Consider the following 27,394-nt stretch of genomic DNA (forward strand, 5'->3'; position numbering starts at 1 on the left):
GCTATCATCGCAATGCAGCCATTCCTAGTGGATGCTGCAGTAACAATAGAGTTGTCGCATGGCTGGTATCTTGCGGGCATGGCCGGTAAAAAGGGGGACTCATTGCCTATTTTATTAAAAGGAAAGCGCTCATAAGGCTGATGAGTTTTCCTCCTTGTGACCACTCACAGTCTGTGCCGGAGACGAGTGCCTGTGATAGCTGGTATATTTATAAACAATTCGCAGGTCAATGTGAGGTGCACATGAACATCATTTGCACATGAGCATTCCTTCTGTGCAAAAGGAGCTTAAAAACCAACGTTTTTGGTGCATTTTCTTTTCCATTAGAAAATGTACTATATGTTAAATACCATATTATGGCCACTAGAGGGAGCTGAGGAGCATAGGAAAGATGTATTCATTTCTATTCTAGCCACTAGAGGGAGCTGGGGAGCATAGTAAAAATGCATTTATTTCTATTATGGTCACTAGAGGGAGCTGAGGAGCATAGGAACGATGTGTTAATTTCTATTATGGCCACTAGAGGGGGCTGAGGAGCATAGGAACGATGTGTTAATTTCTATTATGGCCACTAGAGGGGGCTGATGAGCTTAGGAAAGATGTATTAATTTCTATTATGGCCACTAGAGGGGGCTGAGGAGCTTAGGAAAGATGCATTTATTTCTATTATGGCCATTAGAGGGGGCTGAGGAGCATAGGGAAGATGCATTTGTTTCCTATGCTCCTCAGCGCCATCCAGTGGCCATAATGCTACATTACATAATGACATTTGAGATTACAATTACATGCTAACCACGTTCATTCTGTGCAGCCATTTACACGGAATGTTCAGAGATCTGCAGGTCGAATGGCTCTGCGAATTGTTTATCAATAGCCCCCCCTCTCCCCCCCAAGTGTTTAAGATATTGATGTATTACTGAGTTTTCTGTGTATTGTGGATGCAGGTTATCGATATACGACGACACGTACCACCTCGCCCAGGAGATCGCCGAGAAGATCCACCTCAGGGAACGATGCTTGCGGAATGGGGAGAATCCAGCCAGGGTAAGTCATGGGGGGAGGGGTCTGGTAACGGGATGAACTGTCATTTTTAAACCAATTTCTTACAGGACCACTATGGCAAAATATCTTTTTGTCTAGTTTCATTTAAAGGAGAACTATGGGGTCAGGGCTTTTCCCCATACCGCGAGTATACCGCGAGCTGTATACTGAGACGCCGCAGCGGATCCTGACATCGATGTCGAGATCCGCCCAGCTGCGTGAGTGACAGCTGGCTCTGCCTATCTAGAGGCAGAGCCAGCTGTTCCCTCCCCCGTCCGTTCCGCCAGTCAGCGCTGGCGGATCGGAGGGGGGAATCCAGCCCCTCACCTGTCACGGCAGAAACCCGCGACAGGACCGAGAGGTGAGCGAACGCCGGTATGTGTTCACTCACCTCCCGATCTACTGAGCCGACCTGTGACAGTCTCATTGTCACAGGTCGGCTAGAACTGTGAGGTGAGTGAAAAGCACGCACCTCATAGTTCTCCTTTTAATACCTTTAGTGACATCTTCAGTTCCTGACCAATCAGGATGCCGGGTGGCGGGTCATGTGGTGCTGTCCGGCTTCCTGATTGATCAGGAAGTCAGGCTGCCTGGCTAGAAAGCTGGCTTCACTCGTTGCTAATCAGCAAGTCGGGAGGCGGGTCATAACCCACCTCCCGGCTTCCTGATTGGAAAGGATGCTGGCTCCATGCTCCCTTTATTTTTACAAATAAATGATGAAATATTGGCCTTGTGTTCCTCTCATTCACAATATGGCACCTTTACAAGCCCCGATCTCCATCTGCTCTTTTCGGATGGGTTGTTTTGCTCATGTAGCCGCTGACCCGATGTTGCTGCTCGGGATGGATTTTGTTTTGGAGGAACACGCGGCTCTGTAATTACCCGCGCGGCCTTTGTATATAGCAAACATTTACTCATCAATCCTCGGCCTCTGATCTCCGTTCTCTTCCCAAAATAACATTTCCAAAACGTAAACACAGTGAGCAGCTCAGCGGCTGTATGTTCATCTGACGTTGGCTCGTCTGCCAAGCTCCCGCCGGCCCTTTAAGAGGATCTTCACACCGATCATTGTGATTGGCTCTGAGGACCGTCACAACGAGATTGCTCCTGCGATCGTTGTGATTGGTTCTCGCATTCGTTGAATCTCACTGAAATGATTGAATGAATAAAGAAAGCTACTGACTGAAATAATTCGATACATACAGTACACGTTGTGATTGCCAACCAAACTCGGTGGTATTAGTGCAACAGACACGCAAATAGATAAACATGGCGGCCATGTTTTAGGTTGGGTTGTCTTATTGACGCCATCTTGGTGGTGGACGACAGCAGAGAGAGGAGGGGATGTTCACCCGGCGGGAGGGGGGGGCCCCTCCTCTCTCTTGACACTGTCGGGCACTCGGTCTGCAACCGAGTGCCCGACTTTTCATAGGGGGGTGACACCAAAATGTCAGTCATTTTGGTGTCCCCCCTCCAATGGTGGCACCCAGGTGCGGGCACCACCCTCCTTGTGACACCACTGCCCCTGCCTGCACACAAGTGGGAAAGTTTACACATTTTAAACAGCCGGTGATTGCTGTTACATACAAGCGTTCGGATGACCATGGATCTGTCCGATCGCTGGTATGATGCCAGGGAGTGTGTGCCCCCCCCCCCCCCCCCCCCTCCACCTGCTGCTTGCTCTCCTGGGCTCTGCTGTCCCCTGTGCGGCCCGGGAGCGTCACAGGGGATCTCTGCTGTTTGATGGGAGGGAGATCAGCCCACATCCACCATCTGAACTCCCCTCCGATCACCGAACCTGGAAGCAACTTCTATTACATCGCTTCCAGTTTCAGCTATCATTTTATCCGGCTGGTGAAGCAGATCTATGCTTCATCAGCTTCTTTAGGGGTCCCTAGGGGACATTATAGGTCTGATAGACCCCTGATGTCTCCATAAAGAGGACCTGTCGCTCTGTCTGTGCTATCACATAGGGGGCTTGATTTCGCAGGTGCACGCAACTTTAAGGCTTGACATGTTTGCTGTTTATTTTATTTGGTTTATTAAATGTGACAGAAAACAAATGTCTTCCTTGCTTTGCTCTTTGATGTTCTATTTTTGTCTAATTATTTGTGTATATATTTGATAACGTTATAAAAATCGTCTTGGCCTCTTATCGTTCCCCTCTCTCTCTCCTCGCTCAGATCACGGTGACCATTCGCTCTCTCGTGAAGAAACTGAACGAGCGGATCGCACAGCTGAGGGATTCCCTCCTGAGATCGGTGTCCACGCGTCAGATGTATCCTTCACGTGCGCCGTGTGCTGGCCGCCACATTGCCTTCTCTCTGAGGAGAAGGGAAATAACGCAATGGGTGACCTCGAGAAAACAAGAACAGAGCCCGTTCTGTCCATCAGCACCAATCAGATGTTTGCTTTCACAGGGCTCCAATCACGGAGCCAGATCAGTCGCTGTATGTCGCAATAACTGTTTTTATTTTTGCCAATGGGAGTTGAAAATAAGAGTCACATGACAGGGAATAATGATGATTGGGGAGGTGCTGTAGCGCAGTGAATTGAGAGCGTTGTCTGGAATCCGGTCACATCACTTAAAGTGTACAGCCAGCCAAACTCCTTTTCTAGTTTTGGATAGATTAGGGAAGGGTTAGTACCCCAGTCATGTTTATAGTGCTATGCTGGGCTCTGTTATAGAAATATATCCTCACTTCCTGTCTGGCTGACAATGGTGTCACCAAACAGGAAGTCAGGGGGAAATCTGCAACCGGGGCAAAGACCTTCCCTTCAGTCTTGTACCCGACCTCCGTCCTCCCCTTCAGTCTTGTACCGGACCTCCGTCCTCCCCTTCAGTCTTGTACCGGACCTCCGTCCTCCCCTTCAGTCTTGTACCGGACCTCCGTCCTCCCCTTCAGTCTTGTACCGGACCTCCGTCCTCCCCTTCAGTCTTGTACCGGACCTCCGTCCTCCCCTTCAGTCTTGTACCGGACCTCCGTCCTCCCCTTCAGTCTTGTACCGGACCTCCGTCCTCCCCTTCAGTCTTGTACCGGACCTCCGTCCTCCCCTTCAGTCTTGTACCGGACCTCCGTCCTCCCCTTCAGTCTTGTACCGGACCTCCGTCCTCCCCTTCAGTCTTGTACCGGACCTCCGTCCTCCCCTTCAGTCTTGTACCGGACCTCCGTCCTCCCCTTCAGTCTTGTACCGGACCTCCGTCCTCCCCTTCAGTCTTGTACCGGACCTCCGTCCTCCCCTTCAGTCTTGTACCGGACCTCCGTCCTCCCCTTCAGTCTTGTACCGGACCTCCGTCCTCCCCTTCAGTCTTGTACCGGACCTCCGTCCTCCCCTTCAGTCTTGTACCGGACCTCCGTCCTCCCCTTCAGTCTTGTACCGGACCTCCGTCCTCCCCTTCAGTCTTGTACCGGACCTCCGTCCTCCCCTTCAGTCTTGTACCGGACCTCCGTCCTCCCCTTCAGTCTTGTACCGGACCTCCGTCCTCCCCTTCAGTCTTGTACCGGACCTCCGTCCTCCCCTTCAGTCTTGTACCGGACCTCCGTCCTCCCCTTCAGTCTTGTACCGGACCTCCGTCCTCCCCTTCAGTCTTGTACCGGACCTCCGTCCTCCCCTTCAGTCTTGTACCGGACCTCCGTCCTCCCCTTCAGTCTTGTACCGGACCTCCGTCCTCCCCTTCAGTCTTGTACCGGACCTCCGTCCTCCCCTTCAGTCTTGTACCGGACCTCCGTCCTCCCCTTCAGTCTTGTACCGGACCTCCGTCCTCCCCTTCAGTCTTGTACCGGACCTCCGTCCTCCCCTTCAGTCTTGTACCGGACCTCCGTCCTCCCCTTCAGTCTTGTACCGGACCTCCGTCCTCCCCTTCAGTCTTGTACCGGACCTCCGTCCTCCCCTTCAGTCTTGTACCGGACCTCCGTCCTCCCCTTCAGTCTTGTACCGGACCTCCGTCCTCCCCTTCAGTCTTGTACCGGACCTCCGTCCTCCCCTTCAGTCTTGTACCGGACCTCCGTCCTCCCCTTCAGTCTTGTACCGGACCTCCGTCCTCCCCTTCAGTCTTGTACCGGACCTCCGTCCTCCCCTTCAGTCTTGTACCGGACCTCCGTCCTCCCCTTCAGTCTTGTACCGGACCTCCGTCCTCCCCTTCAGTCTTGTACCGGACCTCCGTCCTCCCCTTCAGTCTTGTACCGGACCTCCGTCCTCCCCTTCAGTCTTGTACCGGACCTCCGTCCTCCCCTTCAGTCTTGTACCGGACCTCCGTCCTCCCCTTCAGTCTTGTACCGGACCTCCGTCCTCCCCTTCAGTCTTGTACCGGACCTCCGTCCTCCCCTTCAGTCTTGTACCGGACCTCCGTCCTCCCCTTCAGTCTTGTACCGGACCTCCGTCCTCCCCTTCAGTCTTGTACCGGACCTCCGTCCTCCCCTTCAGTCTTGTACCGGACCTCCGTCCTCCCCTTCAGTCTTGTACCGGACCTCCGTCCTCCCCTTCAGTCTTGTACCGGACCTCCGTCCTCCCCTTCAGTCTTGTACCGGACCTCCGTCCTCCCCTTCAGTCTTGTACCGGACCTCCGTCCTCCCCTTCAGTCTTGTACCGGACCTCCGTCCTCCCCTTCAGTCTTGTACCGGACCTCCGTCCTCCCCTTCAGTCTTGTACCGGACCTCCGTCCTCCCCTTCAGTCTTGTACCGGACCTCCGTCCTCCCCTTCAGTCTTGTACCGGACCTCCGTCCTCCCCTTCAGTCTTGTACCGGACCTCCGTCCTCCCCTTCAGTCTTGTACCGGACCTCCGTCCTCCCCTTCAGTCTTGTACCGGACCTCCGTCCTCCCCTTCAGTCTTGTACCGGACCTCCGTCCTCCCCTTCAGTCTTGTACCGGACCTCCGTCCTCCCCTTCAGTCTTGTACCGGACCTCCGTCCTCCCCTTCAGTCTTGTACCGGACCTCCGTCCTCCCCTTCAGTCTTGTACCGGACCTCCGTCCTCCCCTTCAGTCTTGTACCGGACCTCCGTCCTCCCCTTCAGTCTTGTACCGGACCTCCGTCCTCCCCTTCAGTCTTGTACCGGACCTCCGTCCTCCCCTTCAGTCTTGTACCGGACCTCCGTCCTCCCCTTCAGTCTTGTACCGGACCTCCGTCCTCCCCTTCAGTCTTGTACCGGACCTCCGTCCTCCCCTTCAGTCTTGTACCGGACCTCCGTCCTCCCCTTCAGTCTTGTACCGGACCTCCGTCCTCCCCTTCAGTCTTGTACCGGACCTCCGTCCTCCCCTTCAGTCTTGTACCGGACCTCCGTCCTCCCCTTCAGTCTTGTACCGGACCTCCGTCCTCCCCTTCAGTCTTGTACCGGACCTCCGTCCTCCCCTTCAGTCTTGTACCGGACCTCCGTCCTCCCCTTCAGTCTTGTACCGGACCTCCGTCCTCCCCTTCAGTCTTGTACCGGACCTCCGTCCTCCCCTTCAGTCTTGTACCGGACCTCCGTCCTCCCCTTCAGTCTTGTACCGGACCTCCGTCCTCCCCTTCAGTCTTGTACCGGACCTCCGTCCTCCCCTTCAGTCTTGTACCGGACCTCCGTCCTCCCCTTCAGTCTTGTACCGGACCTCCGTCCTCCCCTTCAGTCTTGTACCGGACCTCCGTCCTCCCCTTCAGTCTTGTACCGGACCTCCGTCCTCCCCTTCAGTCTTGTACCGGACCTCCGTCCTCCCCTTCAGTCTTGTACCGGACCTCCGTCCTCCCCTTCAGTCTTGTACCGGACCTCCGTCCTCCCCTTCAGTCTTGTACCGGACCTCCGTCCTCCCCTTCAGTCTTGTACCGGACCTCCGTCCTCCCCTTCAGTCTTGTACCGGACCTCCGTCCTCCCCTTCAGTCTTGTACCGGACCTCCGTCCTCCCCTTCAGTCTTGTACCGGACCTCCGTCCTCCCCTTCAGTCTTGTACCGGACCTCCGTCCTCCCCTTCAGTCTTGTACCGGACCTCCGTCCTCCCCTTCAGTCTTGTACCGGACCTCCGTCCTCCCCTTCAGTCTTGTACCGGACCTCCGTCCTCCCCTTCAGTCTTGTACCGGACCTCCGTCCTCCCCTTCAGTCTTGTACCGGACCTCCGTCCTCCCCTTCAGTCTTGTACCGGACCTCCGTCCTCCCCTTCAGTCTTGTACCGGACCTCCGTCCTCCCCTTCAGTCTTGTACCGGACCTCCGTCCTCCCCTTCAGTCTTGTACCGGACCTCCGTCCTCCCCTTCAGTCTTGTACCGGACCTCCGTCCTCCCCTTCAGTCTTGTACCGGACCTCCGTCCTCCCCTTCAGTCTTGTACCGGACCTCCGTCCTCCCCTTCAGTCTTGTACCGGACCTCCGTCCTCCCCTTCAGTCTTGTACCGGACCTCCGTCCTCCCCTTCAGTCTTGTACCGGACCTCCGTCCTCCCCTTCAGTCTTGTACCGGACCTCCGTCCTCCCCTTCAGTCTTGTACCGGACCTCCGTCCTCCCCTTCAGTCTTGTACCGGACCTCCGTCCTCCCCTTCAGTCTTGTACCGGACCTCCGTCCTCCCCTTCAGTCTTGTACCGGACCTCCGTCCTCCCCTTCAGTCTTGTACCGGACCTCCGTCCTCCCCTTCAGTCTTGTACCGGACCTCCGTCCTCCCCTTCAGTCTTGTACCTGACCTCCGTCCTCCCCTTCAGCCCTGCATCAGGGCTGAGGTTCTTGAGAGCAGTACAGAGGCAGGCTGCTGTGATGTGTTCAGGAAGCTATGTACAGCACCCTGCGGGCCCCTCCCACCAGCCATGATCAGTCTGCATTGCATAGAGAAGAATAAAGACCCGGTGATGACATCACTGGCACTATAATGGGGTATGTATTGGAAACAGGTTTTAGTTAAACATTGAATTAGCATGTTGATTGCTGTGTGTGTGTGTGTGTGGGGGGGGGGTTAATATTCAGCTTTAAGACTTGTAGCTAGTATTTGCAGTAAGAAGGAATTTCCCCGCAACAAATGGTGTGAAAACTTAACTTGCAACCTCCATAGCACCCAGCTGGAAGGGGATCGAAGGCAGAACCTCATCGATGAGCTGTTGACCAAAGAACGGCAGCTTCAGATGTCCCTGTCGAATGATGGGCCGGACCCCGACGTGGTCAGGTGAGGGGCCTGTCACTGGAGACGATTTGTTTGCATTCGACTAAAGCTAAATGATAACTGGCATCCCATCAGACGTGATGTTTTTACTGCTGCGTTATGCCTGTGGTGCGTTCTTGACTCGTGCCGTGTTTGAAATCTTCATGCTGATCTGACAAAAGCCAGATGTCTAGGACAGGAAGTGTGTTACCGGCTGGATCACCTAATTACAAAAAGCCTGAAAAAAGGAAACGAGTGCAGCCAATGCTAACAGCTACATTGTCCCCAACTATCTCCGTGCACTACAAAACACCTCCCCTCTGTGATGAGGAGTTCTATAGTCTTGCCTTCAGTTGACAACGCTGTTGCTTCATAGATACAGTACATTGAGTGTTGTCAGCCTAGGACAGGAAGTGTATTACTGGCTTGATCACCAACTGATAATAAAAGCTTGAAAAGAGGAAACGAATGCAGACAATACAATAGATTACATGTACACTGGGTTGTGAGCTGGAGGGGGGGGGGGGGGGAAAGGGAAGGCGAAGAGCACAAGAAGAGTCAGTCGGTTCACGTGCTGACTAAAAGCATGCTGATAGAAGGAGAGAGCAGAATGGCAGAGATGAGCTTATCCCTGTGCTGCTGCTCCTTTTACGGTTCAGTCACAGGCAGGGGGCGGGTCCAGGACGGCCTGGGCTCAGAGGAAGCGGGTTGAATCATTCCGGCAATCACAGGACATCCAGTAGCAGAAAAAGCACTGCGGAGCAAATCTGGATTAAAGGTGAATATTGCCTTTTTGGGGTTTTTGTTGTTGGTAATTTTTATCTTCTTTTGTCTGGAGTTCTGCTTTAAGCCCAGAACAAGCAATTAAAGGAGTCGGTGAAGTCAAAGCTCCCCATCCACATGCTGCTTTCATGTCATTGGCGCCGGATCAGGGTGACAGCCAGGGAAGCGGCATTTGCAGAAGGGGGTGTTGGCCATGGCGGCCGCCATACTTATTTGGTTTCTGACGTTGTGCTCGTTGTTCATCCTCCGGGGTGACCAATAAAATAAGAGGGAGTCGTGATTCTATTTATTCGGATTTAGGCTTCATTCACACCCAACGCAAGCAAAATTGTATATGGCGTAGATACAAGCGTATATGCAATCCCAGAATGCATCACTCGTCATGGAATTTCCCAAGTAATCTTCCAGGACAGCATCTGAGAGAGAGTCTCTGATGCTGTCCTGGAAGATTCCTGGAAACCGAGTTACCAGGTACCTAACTCAGTTTTTTTAATGTGCTGTACGCATGTACGTGCGTATACGCGTGTAAACACGCGTATGTGTGCGTAACTACGCAGAAGCACGCTGCCCGGACGCATCTCTGTTCCATTCTGTTTTTGCGCATATATACGCTACGCAAATATACGGCTCCATGCGCGGCTATGTGTATGGAGCCATTCATTTGCATGTGTTGCATATGGTACAGTACGCGCGGCAGTGTGAATGAGGCCTTAAAGATGAACCATTTCTGGGGGACAGACTGCCGTCCATAGCAGCCAATCATTTTCTTCCTCCTGTAATTTGAGAGATGCTGATTGGTTGCTGCGGGTGACCCAAGGCTGTCGATGTTTCAGGCGCTGTAAGGCTGGGTTCACACCTAGGCGTATCGAATATGCGCGTTTGTCGCGCGTTTCGCGTTGCGCAATTTGCGGTAAAAAAACCCGCGTATCCAATGGATACGCGCGACAAAAACGCCCCCAAAGAAGCTCCTGTACTTCTTTGGGCGTAGGACGTTTTGTAGCGCGTTCATACGGCCTGTAATACGCCCAGGTGTGAACCATACCCATAGGAAATGATGTGATTTCGGTGTTTGAGAGTTTTGCAGAGCGTGGGAATGCGCTACAAAACGCCCAGGTGTGAACCGGGCCTAAGTCCTGAGGCTCCTTTAGTGACTCATCTTCTGCTCATCTGGCAGCACAATCTCTGCGCTGGAATTGTGGAAGTATCGGCTTTATTTTTACATATTTTTTTTTTTGTCGTGCTCATTTCCTGTGCGGACTCGGGAACACGAGTGATGCAATGGAGGTTTGGTGTGTAAACAGATTATCGGAATGCGTGCCGTGACTGAGACAAGTGCAGGGAGAGTAACCACACAGCCCATCGTCATTGTACATAACGTAGTATTAAAGGAGAACTATGGGGTCAGGGCTTTTCCCCATAGTTCTCCTTAGGGTAACGGGAGGACACAAACTAGTGTCCTCCCTTCACCCGAGGCTCAGTATACCGCGAGCTGTATACTGAGACGCCGCAGCGGATCCTGACATCGATGTCGAGATCCGCCCAGCTGCGTGAGTGACAGCTGGCTCTGCCTATCTAAAGGCAGAGCCAGCTGTTCCCGCCCCCTCCCCCGTCCGTTCCGCCAGTCAGCGCTGGCGGATCGGAGAGGGGGGAATCCAGCCCCTCCCCTGTCACGGCAGAAACCCGCGACAGGATCGAGAGGTGAGCGAACGCCGGTATGTGTTCACTCACCTCCCGATCTACTGAGCCGTCCTGTGACAGTCTCATTGTCACAGGTCATTCTCCCAATCCAGGCATTCTGTTTCAACTAAGGCCCCATTCAGACTGAGCGACATGAAAATCGCGCAACTTTGAGCGATATTGCGCGACGAGCGATATTGAGCGATATTGAGCAACGTGTTTCCTATTGGGCTGTATGCAATCAGGAGCAATATCGCTCAAAATCGCTCTAAAAAAGGGTCATGTAGGAGCGACAAGCTACCAGCGACGAGCTACAAGCGATATTGAGCGATATTGAGCGACGAGATGTGAACAGCTCCATTGAAATGTATTGGAGAAGCTACATAGAGCAATATCGTGTGGAAATATGAGCGCTATTGCTGCAAAAATCGCACGATAAATCGCTCAGTGTGAACGGGGCCTGATACTTTTGTAATCACTTGATTTACAGTCGTGTGAAAAAGAAAGTACACCCTCTTTGAATTGTATGGGTTTTAAGGATCAGGGAATAATAAAACTCACTTGATCCTTAGTAGGTCTTAGACGAAGAATGGAATAGGGGACTTGAATTGTGTGACTAGCCCACCTGAGACCCTGCAGAGCCCACCATAGAGTCGATGGTGGTCTCGCAGGGTCACTCTCAGGTGAGCTGTTTGGGATCTCAGGTGGGCTCTGCAAGGGACGTAACTAGAAATCACAGGGCCCCATACAAACATTTTGCTATGGGGCCCTGTGATTGCTAGTTACGCCCCTGCTACATATCAAAGCGGCTTACATGTAAGTGTGGCTGTGTGATGGCATTTTTTTTTATTATTCGGGTTCAATAACACTATAACGCCTTGGTTCTCAACTGGTGGGTCGTGACCCAAAAGTGGGTCGCGAGCCCGTGTTCAGTGGGTCGCCGCGTGCCTTCCACTTTTCTAGGTGGGAGGCTCCTCTGCCTCCCCCTAGCGCAGCACTGTCAGTTCTCGTGCCAAGCAGCGATTCAAAATATGCTGCCCGGTGCAGAGTCCCAGCTTGAGGTGGGCTGGGGGTATGGCCACGAGGGGACTCCATCCATGTGTGCATTGCTTACAGCTCCCTCAGTGTCTGATAGAGGTGCCTGCACCAGTGGCATCACATTCTGGCTCCCGGCACCTCCTACAGGGCTTGTAAGGGAGCTGTACAAGCAATCCACATATGGACGGAGCTCCGTCACAGCACAGCAGCCCACAATGGACCCCAGGCTTAGGATCTACTTCAGCTCTTGTAAGGTAGGGAGACTTGGTGGACTTTAAAAAACAAAAAAGAAAGGGCCTGTTCACTATAGTACAGTGCGTTAATTGCATAGTACCATGTGATTAATGCGCTGTACCACCCAGTTGCACCTACTATGCATTCTGGTGTGGGAGGTGTGTTGCGTTGCCATTTATTTGAATGTACCCCAAACGCACCTCCCACCCACAGTTTGTACGCCCGCACTGGAACACAAGGTACCCTAATGTTGTGCGTTCCATTGCAGTGCAGACATTGCAGACTTGGGTCGCGACTTGATGACCAAGGATAAATGTGGGTCCTGAGGTTACACATGTTGAGAACCACTGCTATAACGGACGCCTTGCTCGGTTTCCTGTTATGGATGGCGACAGGTTGGGTGAAGTCATTGAACACTTAATAAAGGATTTGTTGTCACTGACAATATTGCACATAAGTGAGCGCACAGAACCGGAAACATTCTGCAGTGATGAGAGAGCGTTATTCCCACGCACAACGCACTTCTGCCAGGATATCCGGATCTCCCAGGAAGCCACTTGTTGGGAGAACTGAAACTGTATGTGTAGCAACCCTGCTTCTCCCATAACATACCTGGAAGTGTTCTCCAGATTAGTCTGTGGCCAATCTGGGGCCAATTTGTAGGGGGGTCGTCAATGTGATCCCAGGCACTCTCTGAGCTAAAGGCTGGACTTCAGCCATTGTTGCCAAGTAATACTTTATCTGCAGGACTGTCCTTCAAAATCCTTCCTCGTAAACAGTCCTTCCTCGTAAACTGTCCTTCCTCGTAAATGGTCCCCCTGCTCCCCAGGTCTCATAGACTGTCTCAGAAGGCAAGGTCAGTCTATGAGACCTGGGATAATTATCCGATACAAAATAGGGAACCCAGGGGAGAGGGACCAATCCACTGTGCTGCCTATGTGCATTGGGATACATTGTTATTGGTTATTTCTCGTGTGCATATAGTGCCTGTATATTCCTCAGTGCATTACGGTACATACCATAGATCAGTCCCTGTAACCGGGAAGAGCTTACACTCTGAGGTCCGCACCATTAGTACATACCACTAATCAGCCCCTGTCCCCAGGAGAAACTCACACTCTAAGGTTCTCACAATTAGTACTTACTATTGGTACATACCATACTGCAGCCCCTGTTCCCTGAAGGACCTCACACTCTAAGGTCCACAGTATTGGTACATACCATAGATCAATACTTGTTCAATGGAGGAGCTCACTCTCTAAGGTCCTCACTATTGGTACATACCATAGATCAGTCCTTGTTCCCTGGAGGACTTCACACTCTAAGGTCCTCACTATTGGTACATACCATAGATCAGTTCTTGTTCCATGGAGGAGCTCACTCTCTAAGGTCCTCACTTTTGGTACATACTGTAGTCCAGCCCCTGTTCCCCGGAGGAGTTCACACTCTAAGGTCCTCACTATTAGTACATACCATAGATCAGTCCTTGTTCCCCGGAGGAGCTCACTCTCTAAGGTCCTCACTATTGGTGCATGCCATAGATCAGTTCTGTCCTCGGGAGGAGCTCACGATCTGAAGTCCTCACCATTAGTACATACCACTAATCAGTCCCTGTCCCCAGGAGAAGCTCACACTCTAAGGTTCTCACAATTAGTAAATACTGTTGATCCCTGTGCCCAGGAAGAAGACACTCTAAGATCCTCACCATCCGTACTTACAGTTGTTGAGTCCCTGTTCCCAGAAGAAGCTCACACATGAATGTCCTCCCCATTACTACATGCTGTAGATCAGTTCCTGTCCCCAGAAGGAGGACAGCCTATGGTCCTCACCCCTATCATACACAGACTGTATGTGATCACTCTTGGAGCATACTGTCAATTTTTCCTTTTTTTTTTTTCATGTAAAAATCTGTATTCTTCCCTCTTTAGCTTGCGCGGCCTAATTCTGTCCATCTCTCTGGGGTCACAGCATGGAAGGGCCACTAGACGCTCTCATTTAAACCATTAGTCTTGGCAGTTTGAATGGGGCACAAGGGGCAGGGGTACCGGAGCGATGAATCCGGCTTTTCTCTTTACTCAAGAGCTGGAACGTTGTGACTCCTGTTCTGGACCTTCACTCCTCGTCAGTCATTCCTGAGCTGACAGCTTCCGTCCTCTGTCCCCCTTGTCACATGTTTCCGCTTCCCGCTCTGCTGATCACATGAGGCCGGACCCAACGCCCGCGTCTCCTCTGCACAAGAAATTAAGGAAATTAGTCAGAGTTTACTTTCGGTCACCATTCAGTGAATCTCGGTCAGACGGAGAACATTCATGGTTGGCCGCAGTAGTCAAAATATCAGTGGGGAGATGGAAGTGTCACCATCAACAAAGGAGGCAACACACTCGGCCTTTTTTTTGTTTTTTTTACTCAAACCCTTCTAGTTTAAAGGCCCACGTTAGTGAAAAACATTGTACTGTGGTACTGTGTAGGGTTAATACCTGTGATTTATAGTATTCAGAGTATGAACTCTATTTTTTATTTTACATGTCTCCGTATTTGTATTCTTCTCCACATTGACGTGCGGGCCAAGCTGTCCAACCAAAGTGACAGTTGCAGTGTTTGGACCAAACCATATAACACTGGTAGGGGTGCCTAAAATGGTCAGCTTTTCTTCATATTGTTTAAAACAGGGGTGGGCAACTCTGGCCTCCCAGCTGTTGTGGAACTACAAGTCCCTTGAGGCATTGCAAGACTGACAGTTACAGGTAGGGATGCACCGATACCGATACTACCGTAGTATCGTTGCCGATGCCGAGTATTTGGGCGTGTACTCGTACTCGGCCAAATGCTCCGATGCCTAGCCTGATACTTCCGGTGTCAGGAAGCTGGGCAGCGCGTCATAACACGCTGCCCGGCTTCCTGATTGGTCGGGAAGCCGGCTCCATGCTCTCTCGCCACTTGTGACGAGATCGGCCCCTGTTCATTAAACGGCCGCCGTAGCCCGCTGTTCATAAAGCGCGCCATCACGGCTTTCTCTTTGCTGGGTTTCTGATAATTAGTTAAATCTGCAGCTGTAATCACAAGCGCTCTGCACACTCCAGCGCACAGCGATGATTTGAGGGGTTTAGGCGATTAGGAAGACTGAGGAGGTGGGTGGCTAATTGGATAATCTTTAATCTTCACACCAGTGAAAAGCCGAGCCGGGCCCGGATCAGACGATGGGAGGAAGACGATGGTGGCCCGCGGGGAAAATCTCTCACTGAACTTGTCAGGGAGATTACACTTTCCAGCTGGGATAATCCCGAAATATCTCTGTATCATGTCAAGGGGTTTATTTTCTGGGCTGAAAAGAAAATATTTTCACTGTTTTTTTTTTGTTTTTTTTTTAATGAGTGAAAATGACCGACGGGTCTAAACTTTGGCTACTGTTTCCCGTTAACGCGCCACGCAGGAGGCATACGGGAATAAATGCTCCAATAGGCTTATACAGCTTCTATCGGGCACAATGGATTTGTTCTATAATGTTTCTAAAGATGCAACTTGGACACTGTGTGTGAAAAACAATTGTCATTTTCGGCACATTTTAAAGGCGAACTATGAGGTGGGTGCTTTTCACTCACCTCATAGTTCTAGCCGACCTGTGACAATGAGACTGTCGCAGGTCGGCTCAGTAGATCGGGAGGTGAGCGAACACATACCGGCGTTCGCTCACCTCTCGATCCTGTCGCAGCTCTCTGCCGTGACAGGGGAGGGGCTGGCTTCCCCCCTCCCCGCTCCGCCAGCGCTGACTGGCGGAACGGACGGGGGAGGGGGAGGGTAACTCCTGTAATAAAGATCGGTCACTGCTGCTCTCTCGCTCTCCTTGTGCAGGGTGACTGGTCTTGTCTCCGCCCCCTCCTGTAATACAGACCGGGCACTGCTGCTCTCTCCTTGTGCAGGGTGACTGGTCTTGTCTCCGCCCCCTCCTGTAATACAGACCGGGCACTGCTGCTCTCTCCTTGTGCAGGGTGACTGGTCTTGTCTCCGCCCCCTCCTGTAATACAGACCGGGCACTGCTGCTCTCTCCTTGTGCAGGGTGACTGGTCTTGTCTCCGCCCCCTCCTGTAATACAGACCGGGCACTGCTGCTCTCTCCTTGTGCAGGGTGACTGGTCTTGTCTCCGCCCCCTCCTGTAATAAAGACCGGTCAATGCAGCTCTCTCTCCCTGTGCAGGGTGACTGGTCTTGTCTCCGCCCCCCTCTTGTATTAAAGACCTGTCACTGCTGCTCTCCTTGTGCAGGGTGACTGGTCTTCTCTCTGCCCCCTCCTACAGTTTTCTGCAGGCAGCATGGAGTGGGGCAGGTTGGGTCCCTCCCACAGTTCAGCTGTCTGCACAGGCTATGTGCAGCACAGTGATTATGTCACTGCTACTGGGTGTGCAAAGCCATTTGCTGTGGATTTATATCCTCTACATTATTTCACATACTGAGGAATATATTGAGCTCCTAGTTCAGCCTTAAAATAATATCTGGTGGTCCTGCCATGAACGCACCAGTTCAGGCACTTAGGGTGACAACACTCTGTCCCTGTCTCCCAATTGTGTTGCTGCGTTTTGAGACTACAAGTCGCCTGTTTAACCAACATTATTATTATTATACAGGATTTATATAGCGCCAACAGTTTTGCGCAGCACTTTGCACATATGTGGTCCACTGTTGTCACCATCAGCAAAACCTTTGTACTTGTTTAGTATTTTTAAAAATTCCCGGTGATCCTGCCATGAAGGCCTTTGTTCAGGCATTTTCTGTTAGATTGACAACGCTCTGCCATGGCCTTCCAGGTGTGCTTCCACGTTGTCACCCTGTCACACAGGCTGGTGGCTACAAGTGGTCATTTCAGCACACATTGCACAGACATGGTCTGCTGTTGGTGCCATCAGGAAACCCGCCATTAGAAATGCCATGCAGCCATTGGTGGAGTGCATGTGGACAGGAAGTGGCAAGAGATCAGCAGCACTGATGAAATGCAACAAAAAAGGAAAAGAAGTGACAACAATATTTTATTTGAAAAAAAGCCTGTTGTTTCATACACAGCTCATTTAGTTATAGTGTACGTCTACTTCAAAGTCTACAACTCCGCAGGTAAGTAGCTGAGCAAGGAGTTAGGTCTGGGAAATGCAGCTCCATGTCAGTCTGAATAAATCTTTACCGAAGCAAAGCAGATGACTAATTGCTATGGGCGAAACAGACCCCTGCACTGCCCCAATTTAACCACTAGATGGCTCTCTACTCCACTCTATGGAGCACACAGTAGTTACAAGTGGGATTCTTTTAGCGTATTGCGTTGCTGTCACTCCGATATCACATCCCATTCCCAGCAAAGCTCCCAGAGTGTATTTTTCAATAACTGATCTTTCAGGAACGGTTTTTTTTTCTTTTGTTTTATCTCCAAACAATCTCATCATCCCCTTTTAGGTGTTGTGTACTTATCTCTTTTAAAGCAGAACTATGGGGTTAGGGCTTTTCCACATAGTTATCCTTAGGCTAATGGGAGGACACAAACTAGCGTCCTCCCGTCACCCTAGGCTCAGTATACCGTGAGCTGTAGCTCGCGGTATACTGAGACGCCGCAGCTGAAGCGGATCCCCGACAATTGTGACGGGATCCGCCCATCTGCGTGACTGACAGCTGGCTCTGCCTATCTAGAGGCAGAGCCAGCTGTACCCGCCCCTTCCCAGTCAGCGCTGGCGGATCGCAACGGGGAGGGGGGAATCCAGCCCCTCCCCTGTCACGGCAGAGAGCCGTGACAGGATCGAGAGGTGAGCGAACGCCGGTATGTGTTTGCTCACCTCCCGATCTACTGAGCCGACCTGTGACAGTCTCATTGTCACAGGTCGGCTAGAACTATGAGGTGAGTGAAAAGCACTCACCTCATAGTTCTCTTTTAAACAAAGATGCCTACTTAGTTTGTGTGGCCTTTTTAAAGGGAATTGTTTGGTATTTTAAAGGGGTTTTTATATGAGCATGTATTAATTTTTTTTTAAATGCGTAAATGTTCTTACAAATGTGTTACTACGTGTAATTTCCAGTCATTAATATACAGGAAGGCAGCTTTAAATACTAAGTTTTTGGCCCTTGCTTCCTACTGATGTAAGCCATTGTACTGTACTGTTCCTTGTTCTCTGTGCAAGTCATAAACACAGGAGGGCATTTGGATGCGCTTGTGCTGTGTGGCACTTGTGCCGGTTGGCTAAAATCTAAGCACAGACTGCTAATTAATGAGTGAATGTGAAGTTCTTTTATATTTTCCTGCTCGTGGTTATGTCAGTGTTCCCATTTGTTTGTTACCAGATCGAGCCTGCTAAGCGGTGGAGCCTCAGGTATCTCTAAGTACAACCCCTGGGTGCTGGAGGAGCCAGAAGAGACCAGGAATCTGTCAAACAGGGAGCTGAAGCAACAGCAGCAACGGATGATATCAGGTAACAGCACTTTACTATGGGCCAGTGACATCACCGAGATGCTTCACGTTACTAAAAATCATAGACTATCCCTTCATTAGAGACCAGTGACATCACCGAGACCCTTCATATTCATGAGAACACAGCCTGTCCCATCACTAGAGACCAGTGACATCACTGAGACCCTTCATATTCATGAGAACGCAGCCTATCCCATCACTAGAGACCAGTGACATCACTGAGACCCTTCATATTCATGAGAACGTAGCGTGTCCCATCATTAGAGACCAGTGACATCACCGAGACCCTTCATATTCATGAGAACGCAACCTATCCCATCACTAGAAACCAGTGACATCACCGAGACCCTTCATATTCATGAGAACGTAGCGTGTCCCATCATTAGAGACCAGTGACATCACCGAGACCCTTCATATTCATGCGAACGCAGCCTATCCCATCACTAGAGACCAGTGACATCACCGAGACCCTTCATATTCATGAGAACGCAGCCTATCCCATCACTAGAAACCAGTGACATCACCGAGACCCTTCATATTCATGAGAACGCAGCCTGTCCCATCACATGCATGCAGACACACCACATGTAGACATGCAAACCTTCAGATGGCACAAACTCGCACGGCATTGTGACACACCAGCGCTGTCCGTTATGCCAGAAGGTTTTTGCAGTGAACCATAGTTCGCACTATTAAAGTTAATTACGACCAATTTATTTCAAACTATTTTCTGAGAAAGTTTTCAAAGGCAAAAAAGTTGGCGCCTCCACAAGGCTCCATGTTATTGCTGCATTAAAATATTTGAGTATGTTCATCCTTCAAATCCCAGCGTTTCAGTCCAATTACCCCACCAAGTAATGTTTTATGCTCTGGTCGTCTGTCCTGCCTATTCATTTTTTTTTTCTCTAATCCTTTCAACTTTCTTCAACCCTTGTAGCCGGCACATCCCCGGACTCTCCTACAGCCTCTTAGCAGCTCTGCTTTCATGTAACTCGCCAGTTGAGCAAAGTATGATTAAAAGCAGGGGCCTTTTAATATAAAGACTCGATGTAATTAGGGCACATCTGGCCCGTTGCTTACAGACTTGGCCCGGGCTGTTTCGTGGTGTCTGGACTCCAGGAACACGACCAAACCGAGAAGACACAAGCGATGACCTAGTTAATTCCTCAGCTTGACTTATAACAGCCTAACAGGGAAAGAGTTGAACTCTTTTTGGAAAGTGTTCTATATGTTATTTGTATGTATTAGCGTTTTGGCTTTTTAAACTGGGAACCTCCAGTTTTTGGAAAGTCTTTCAAGTGAACTTGTCAAAAATGTTGGGCAGTTCAAAGCGAGCATGTGATGGGGGAAAAAAATACATAAGCAGAGGTGACCCTCCGTGAAAACCGCAAGTCAAAACCATCAGGATAGGCCGAGATAAAGGCAGCTGAAGTTGTGTCCCGAGTCTTGACCTTTTCTGTAAAAGTCAGACTTGGCCACACCTCCCTACTGGTCACTGGGGCCACAGATCACATTAAACCTTAAAAACAACAATGTATCTTATTTGTGTATCACTCGGCTGTAGATCCTCAAATCATCTCTGAATTGGTGCTGACACTGTCCTTCCTTCTGGAGGGGGGCTACTTGTGTTCCCCATGGTCCCTCTGTGTGTTGTAAAGGAGTCACTGCTCCAAGCTCGCTCCCGGGATGAACTACAATCTCAATACAAATAGAGAGATCTGTAGCTCGAGCTGTAATGTACAAATAGTTCTGTACTCAAGCTGCAGTTTACAGACTTTGCTCCGTAGCTCAAGCTGCAGTTTACAGACTTTGATTCCGTAGCTCAAGCTGCAGTTTACAGAGCTCCGTAGCTTAAGCTGCAGTTTACAGAGCTCTGTAGCTCAAGCTGTAGTTTACAGAGCTCCGTAGCTCTGTGAATGTGTCAGGCCTCAGTAATCCCTTATCAGACTGCTCCATACTAGGTTTCGGAGTGAGACTTCGGGGAGGCAGCTGTAATTGCCACTGATGTAACACAAATATGTTACTCAACATAGTCCTTTTCCTGAACTCTTGCTCATACATACACTCTTATCAGTTCGCTCCCTTGCTTCCGACTCTCAGGTATGCAAGCAGTGACGCGTCGGTGCGACTATTTACAGTAAACGGATCATAATTACACCTATGAGATAAAAAAGTTTATTTTTAGCTTGAGGATCCAATTCTCCTTTTTTTTTAATGCTATTCCTTCCTCACAATTACAAATCTGTTCTCTGCGCCTTTGTTAAATAATAATTGCCCCCGGCACCCCTCCCCCAAACGATCTCTCCTATAGGTTTGACTTGTGTACAAAAGGCTAAAATACTAAAAGTGAATCTAAGAATAAAATCTCTTTGTTCTCAGAACAAGATGCCGGTTTGGATGCGCTCTCCAACATCCTGGGCCGACAGAAGCAGATGGGCTACGACATCGGGAACGAGCTGGACGAGCAGAACGGTGAGCGCTTACTGTCACGATTGGCTTATTGATCTGCGTCCCGTGCCGGAGTTCAGGGCCGAGCCTGCGCTCCTCCTGCACAGTGCTCCCTCCTGATATTAACGCAAGCTGCATTCTATGATTCGCTGTGTTAGATGACCAGAAATATGGTGCAATATGTAATGTGCTTTAGGCCTCATTCACACGAGAAAAGGCCGACGTGCACGGCCGTATCGGGCAGGTCCCGGGAAGGACAGGTGCTACCTGTGATTAGTAAGCGGCCCCTGTCCTTCTATATGGGAGTACGCCGCCCTGCGCTCACCCCAAGTGCAGGTCCGTACGGGTGCGGGTGTCCGTACTCGTACACCGACAGGATGTAACCTGTCTGTGTCCGAGCTGGGACACCCGCACCCGTACGGACCTGCACTTGGGGTGAGCGTAGGGCGGCTTACTCCCATAGAGAAGGCCGCGGGCCGCGTACTAATCACACGCAGCACCTGTCTTTCCCGGGAGCTGCCCGATACGGCCGTGCACGCAGCACGGAACGGTACATGCCGGCCTTTTCTTGTGTGAATGAGGCCTTAAAGAGGAACTCCGGGCAGAAATGTTGTTAACCCTTGCAGTGAGGCTACCCTGGCTCTGCAAGGGTTTAACTGCTCGTTTTCTTTTACATAGGGTAAAAGTTCTACTTACCCGATCCTCATAGTCGGCAGCACTCCCTCCATCCTTTCTCCTCCTACACTGCAGCGATGGTACATCACTCAGTGTCTTCACATCCTTTACAGTGTATTGGATGTGACGACTCGGGGACCGTAGACAATTGCAATACTAGCACACACAAGGGTGGCTTCATAGGACACTGCAAGATAAAGGAGTCGCCCTAGAACGGGATATCGGGACCAGTGCTCGGGACCGGCTGGTTCTGCAGCAAGCTAAACCTTTAAACATCAATCAGCTGCATCCATTGTAAGTGAATTCATCAGCATTTGAAAAACCTTAAAGGAGAACTATGGGGTCAGGGCTTTCCCCCATAGTTCTCCTTAGGGTAACGGGAGGATACAAACTAGCGTCCTCCCGTCACCCTAGGCTCGGTATACCGCGAGCTCCACCTCGCGGTATACTGAAACGCCGCAGCTGAAGCGGATCCCGACAATTGTGCTGGGATCCGCCCAGCTGCGTGACTGACAGCTGGCTCTGCCTATCTAGAGGCAGAGCCAGCTGTACCCGCCCCCTCCCCCGTCCGTTCCGCCAGTCAGCGCTGGCAGATCGGAGCGGGGAGAGGGGAATCCAGCCCCTCCCCTGTCACGGCAGAGAGCAGTGACAGGATCGAGAGGTAAGCGAACGCCGGTATGTGTTCGCTCACCTCCCGATCTACTGAGCCGACCTGTGACAGTCTCATTGTCACAGGTCGGCTAGAACTATGAGGTGAGTGAAAAGCACCCCCCTCACAGTTCTCCTTTAAAAACCTTTTTGACGTGAATATCACTTTAATTCTACGCTTTTTTTTTTTTTTCTTCAAGCCCGGAGTTTTGCTTTATCAGTGAAGAGATGGGTATGATGTCACTGCGATGATGTCACTGTTTACAAAAGTGAAATTCTCTCCATATATCCTTCTCTCCGTTGATTGCCCCCCTCCCCCCCTCTCTTGTCTAGTGGCTGACATTTGCAAGGTGTTTTTGTCCTGCGCCGGGTCAAACAGACGAGAAAACAAATCATTTCCTCGCTGCAGTTAAATAAAGAATAACGAGGAAGGGCCTTTTCAATTTTTTCCCCCTGACAGCCGAAAACGACATCTCCGAATGTAAATATTTGTCTCTTGTGGGAACCTCGCACTGACAAAACAAACCGAGAGCGAGGGAACGCACACGAGAGCAATCGACTGTCTGAGAGCCGCCGGCCTATCCAGTCGATGGGCTGCTGTAGGGTCACCGCTGTGTTAGCGGCCGCCATTTTCCTGTTATTGCTTGTGGCTGCTGTTGGCTGTGGACTTGGATCCAAGTAGTCGTCCCGTATAGGTACATTTTATTTTCTTTATTCGGCCTGTTGGCTCATTGGGAACAAGTGACATCCCCGGGATTTGAGGCAACAATTGTTTTGTTTCAGCAAAGGCAATCTCGACACTCAGTTCTGTGAAATGTCCAAACAGGTCAATGTAAAATGGCGGCCGCTGACGCACTGGTGACGCTGCAACGTCCATCAACTGGATCCTTACTCCCCCTTACCTGTAGAACAGGGGTAGCCACACTCTGGCCCTCCAGCTGTGGCAAAACCGACAAATCCCGTCATGCCCCTGCCTCTGGGAGTCATGCCTGTGGCTGTCATAGTCCTGCAATGCCTCATGGGACTTGTAGTTTGACAACAGCTGGAGTGCCACAGTTGCTTACCCCTGGTCTTGTGCCTCGGTGGTGTCACATGTCTCAAAGGAATCGACAGCTCAAAGCTGAGTTCCAGGCAGATATGTGTGCAAAGCTGACCTTGTAAGTATCTGGATTTGACCAGGTATCAGCCTCTTGCAATCTCCTGTACAGCAGAACTCGGACCCGGAGAGGGAAAAGCAGCACACGGAGCCAATTGGCGTTAACGAGACCTGTGACTAGAGCAGAGAGATGACTTAATCAGTCTGCTGCTTCTCCTTGACTGTCCAGTCTCAGACTGGGGGGGTGTATTTTTCTCAACACCTTATGGCAGGGGTAGCCAAACTCCGGCCCCTCCAGCTGTGGTGAAACTACAAATCCCATGAGGCATCTCTCTCCGGGAGTCGTGTCTGTGGCTGTGAGAATCATGCAATGCCTCATGGGATTTGTAGTTCCACCACAGCTGAAGGGGCCGGAGTTTGGCTACCCCTGCCTTATGGTTTTTGTTTTTTTCCCCAACAAATACACAGTGTTCTGTAATTAAAGGAGGGGCGGGATGGTGACGTCATCTCTCCAATGACCGAAGGCCTTGTATTCATCAAGAAAAATACAAGGCGTTTTGTGAATGAGCAAGTAGCAAGAAGGGACAGGAATGCGACTGGAGCTCTTCACTGCTCGAGTCTCATCCCTCCCTCCCCTGCAGCGCCTGTGTAGGAACCGGCATGCTACAAGGTAACATTTTTATACTTTGCTGCAGCTTTTTATTGATTATTTACACACCTCGTGCGTCTTTAAATGGTCACTTTTTCCTTGAGTTTGTCTTTAAAGCCCTCTTTGTTCTCAGCCAAACCTATGAGGGACAGTGTATTCTTAGCAGTTTGTGGTCTCCAGTGATTACACAGGTGCATTCTTAGCAGTTTGTGGTCTCCAGTGATTACACAGGTGCAGTGCAGCCATCATCAGTCATGGTTTCTGACAATGATGATATGTGAATGAAACAGGGAATGCAAGGCAGATGACTTTCCTATTAACAGTACATGTCTGCAGTTACAGTGCAGACCGCAGACGAGACAATAGAAGTACCGACGGCCGTAGCGAGTGCACAAAATGAACGCTAGGATGAACGGTACCGGCACACGGGAGGAAGACCCTGGTCTTCCAAAATCGGTTCAAATGCTGTGACGCCATACTTGGCTGTATAGGGTAACTATATTTCTGTAGGATATTGATGTAAATACTGTGCGATGCTGGTGCGGCTCTGCGTTCTCGTGCCGGGTACAGTCGTGCACTCTGCGGTAATTGCTGACCGGCTTGGATAACCTGCGAGTGACCACCCTCCAACTTTTTACAACGGACGGGGGTGTGTGTGTGTGTGTGCCGCGGTGAGTCAGCTGACCGCTCCGTCTTGTCCTCAGCTGTCCTCTGTGAGTCAGCTGCCTGGTTTATCGGAAGCGGCCCTTTATGACTCAGAAATCCCTTTTTTTTGTTTTTTGAAGTCCGACCTTTTCCTTTTTAATGGCCGGGATTGCCGGTCCCTCATTACCTGGATAACAACATTTCCTCCCCTCCGTAATTGCAAACAGGCTTCCCGCCTTGTGTCCCCGCCGCTCGTTATTGACGTGCCGCGATTTTACAACTGCTAGTAAATGTTTATATCGTGGCCGGGCTTCCAAGTGCAGCACGGCTAAGTCGCATCGTGCCAGGAGCAGCTTTGCCGCCAAAAATACACGGTGGCACGGGAGCGATTTCCGTGGCATCTAAAAAGGGCCATACACCACGCGGTTTGCTGCAGTCGGGTAACCGCGGGCCACGCGGGAAATAATATGTGACATGCGCGTAGCAGTTGTTTGCTATTGGGAACTTCATATGTGCTCAGATCTCACCATACAATCAGTCTTCTATCTGACCTCCGTCCTCCCCTTCAGTCTTCTATCTGACCTCCGTCCTCTCCTTCAGTCTTCTATCTGACCTCCGTCCTCTCCTTCAGTCTTCTATCTGACCTCCGTCCTCTCCTTCAGTCTTCTATCTGACCTCCGTCCTCTCCTTCAGTCTTCTATCTGACCTCCGTCCTCTCCTTCAGTCTTCTATCTGACCTCCGTCCTCTCCTTCAGTCTTCTATCTGACCTCCGTCCTCTCCTTCAGTCTTCTATCTGACCTCCGTCCTCTCCTTCAGTCTTCTATCTGACCTCCGTCCTCTCCTTCAGTCTTCTATCTGACCTCCGTCCTCTCCTTCAGTCTTCTATCTGACCTCCGTCCTCTCCTTCAGTCTTCTATCTGACCTCCGTCCTCTCCTTCAGTCTTCTATCTGACCTCCGTCCTCTCCTTCAGTCTTCTATCTGACCTCCGTCCTCTCCTTCAGTCTTCTATCTGACCTCCGTCCTCTCCTTCAGTCTTCTATCTGACCTCCGTCCTCTCCTTCAGTCTTCTATCTGACCTCCGTCCTCTCCTTCAGTCTTCTATCTGACCTCCGTCCTCTCCTTCAGTCTTCTATCTGACCTCCGTCCTCTCCTTCAGTCTTCTATCTGACCTCCGTCCTCTCCTTCAGTCTTCTATCTGACCTCCGTCCTTCCCTTCAGTCTCATTGTCACAGGTCGGCTAGAACTATGAGGTGAGTGAAAAGCACTCCCCACATGGTTCTCCTTTAATGGGAAAAATGATTTAAAAAAAAGTCAATAATACGATTTCCCGTTTTTTAATCCCATTTTTTCCCTGTTTTTTGTCATTTTTTTTGGTCTGTTTGTCAAGTTGGCTTCTGGGCCCTTTTCACCTTTTTTGTAATTTGAGGCTCTGGCTCTTGACTTGCCAAGTGTCTTCTAGCTCCTAGGCTGACCTGACTGGTTCCTGGATTCTACACCGTGTCCACCTCCCATGTAGACACCATAGACTGTTTCATCTCCAGGTGCTTCAGTAACTTATAGATTTAGATGCCGTCCTTCATCTCTTACCCTTGCGTCCCATGGGAGAAACTTTACGCACTTGGCCGTTCCATGTCGCGTGTTTGCCGGGACTTAAAAACAAGTCAGTAAATGGTTGCGATTTCGGAACGCCCGCCCGAAGCGTGCGGGAATCGGCTCATAGGAGATAGGGGCGGCGGAGTTCAGGCGGCGGAGAAAATGGCATTGTCGTTGAGTAATGCTTGGCACGGGCTGACGCTGTTCTCCAGCCACGCAAAGGGAAGAGGGCGATTATTAGCAGATCGGGATGTGGTTTATACGCCCCGAGATGAGAACTTTACACGTAGACGCCTCGGCGGCTTGTCATGCCACGGTCACCATGACGCTCCTTAAAATTCCTCCGTCGTCTTCCAGCAGCCCTGTTATGAGCGGAACGCTAGATAGGACGCGCGCATTCCACATTCCCTTCTCGCAGCGCTTTGCATGCTCGCAGCACTAATAAGGTTGCCACTTGGCCCGGCATGAGAGGGATCCGTCCGAGCCAGCTACACTTGCCACCTGGCTCGCCGTCACCGGACCAGATCCAGCCCGTCAAGTCTTCACATCTGGGATGACGGGAACGCTTTTTAAAAGGCTTCTATCACACAGGCCTGCGCCTCTCGTTATTTGCTGCGCCTCTCTAGGGAAAGTCTGGTTGCCGTTGAGACGATAAAAGAATCTAAAAAAAAAAAAAATAGAGACCCAACTTTGCTTCCGGAAAAAGGAATAAGGTCGAGTAAGAGGCAGCCGTGTCCCCGTTGAAGAGCGGCGAATCAATTGGCTGCAAAGATTTGGCCTATGTTTTGTGTGAGGACGTATGGCATCATTTAATCCGAATCTAAATTTAAGTCCGGCTCTTGTCCTCCATCGCAGTCAACTGGATTTTACCGTTCTGAGCTACAGAATGAAAAACAAACAGTGGAACCTGCTTGTTCTAGGCGACAATAATGGAGAACTATCTTTATAGCCCCATCGCTGGAAGTCATATCCTTATAAAGAATTGGCTTAGGAGGACTCTCGTCTTGAAAGCCAGAGCTGAGGGTCTTCCTGAGGTACGGCGGTTCCTTCTATAAAAAACCAGACTGGAGTTCTTCTTTAATCGTCAGTGTCCTACCCTAAAGCGATATTAAACCCTCCTTTTTATGTAACATTTGCTATAGGGATGCCCACCTTTGCCTGAGGCTGTTCTTTTTCTTTAAAGGAGAACTATGAGGCAAGTGCTTTTCACTCACCTCATAGTTCTAGCCGACCTGTGACAATGAGACTGTCACAGGTCGGCTCAGTAGATCGGGAGGTGAGCGAACACATACCGGCGCTTGCTCACCTCTCGATCCTGTCACGGCTCTCTGCCGTGACAGGG

General features: G+C 50.7%; 1 protein-coding gene across 1 annotated transcript in view; it reads left to right on the forward strand.

Moving 5' to 3' along the window:
• The window catches only part of STX8 (syntaxin 8), a 131,307-nt gene that overhangs the window by 2,540 nt on the left and 101,373 nt on the right, over positions 1–27,394 (forward strand). The window contains exons 2-6 of the mRNA XM_018568304.1: positions 945–1,044; positions 3,225–3,319; positions 8,043–8,153; positions 18,170–18,297; positions 20,676–20,768. Coding sequence (XP_018423806.1) covers positions 945–1,044; positions 3,225–3,319; positions 8,043–8,153; positions 18,170–18,297; positions 20,676–20,768 — 527 coding nt within the window. The remainder of the gene's footprint in view (positions 1–944; positions 1,045–3,224; positions 3,320–8,042; positions 8,154–18,169; positions 18,298–20,675; positions 20,769–27,394) is intronic.

Source organism: Nanorana parkeri, unplaced genomic scaffold (genome assembly GCF_000935625.1).
Source record: "Nanorana parkeri isolate BGI_ZX_2015 unplaced genomic scaffold, ASM93562v1 scaffold1169, whole genome shotgun sequence".
In the NCBI taxonomy this organism is placed as follows: domain Eukaryota; kingdom Metazoa; phylum Chordata; class Amphibia; order Anura; family Dicroglossidae; genus Nanorana; species Nanorana parkeri.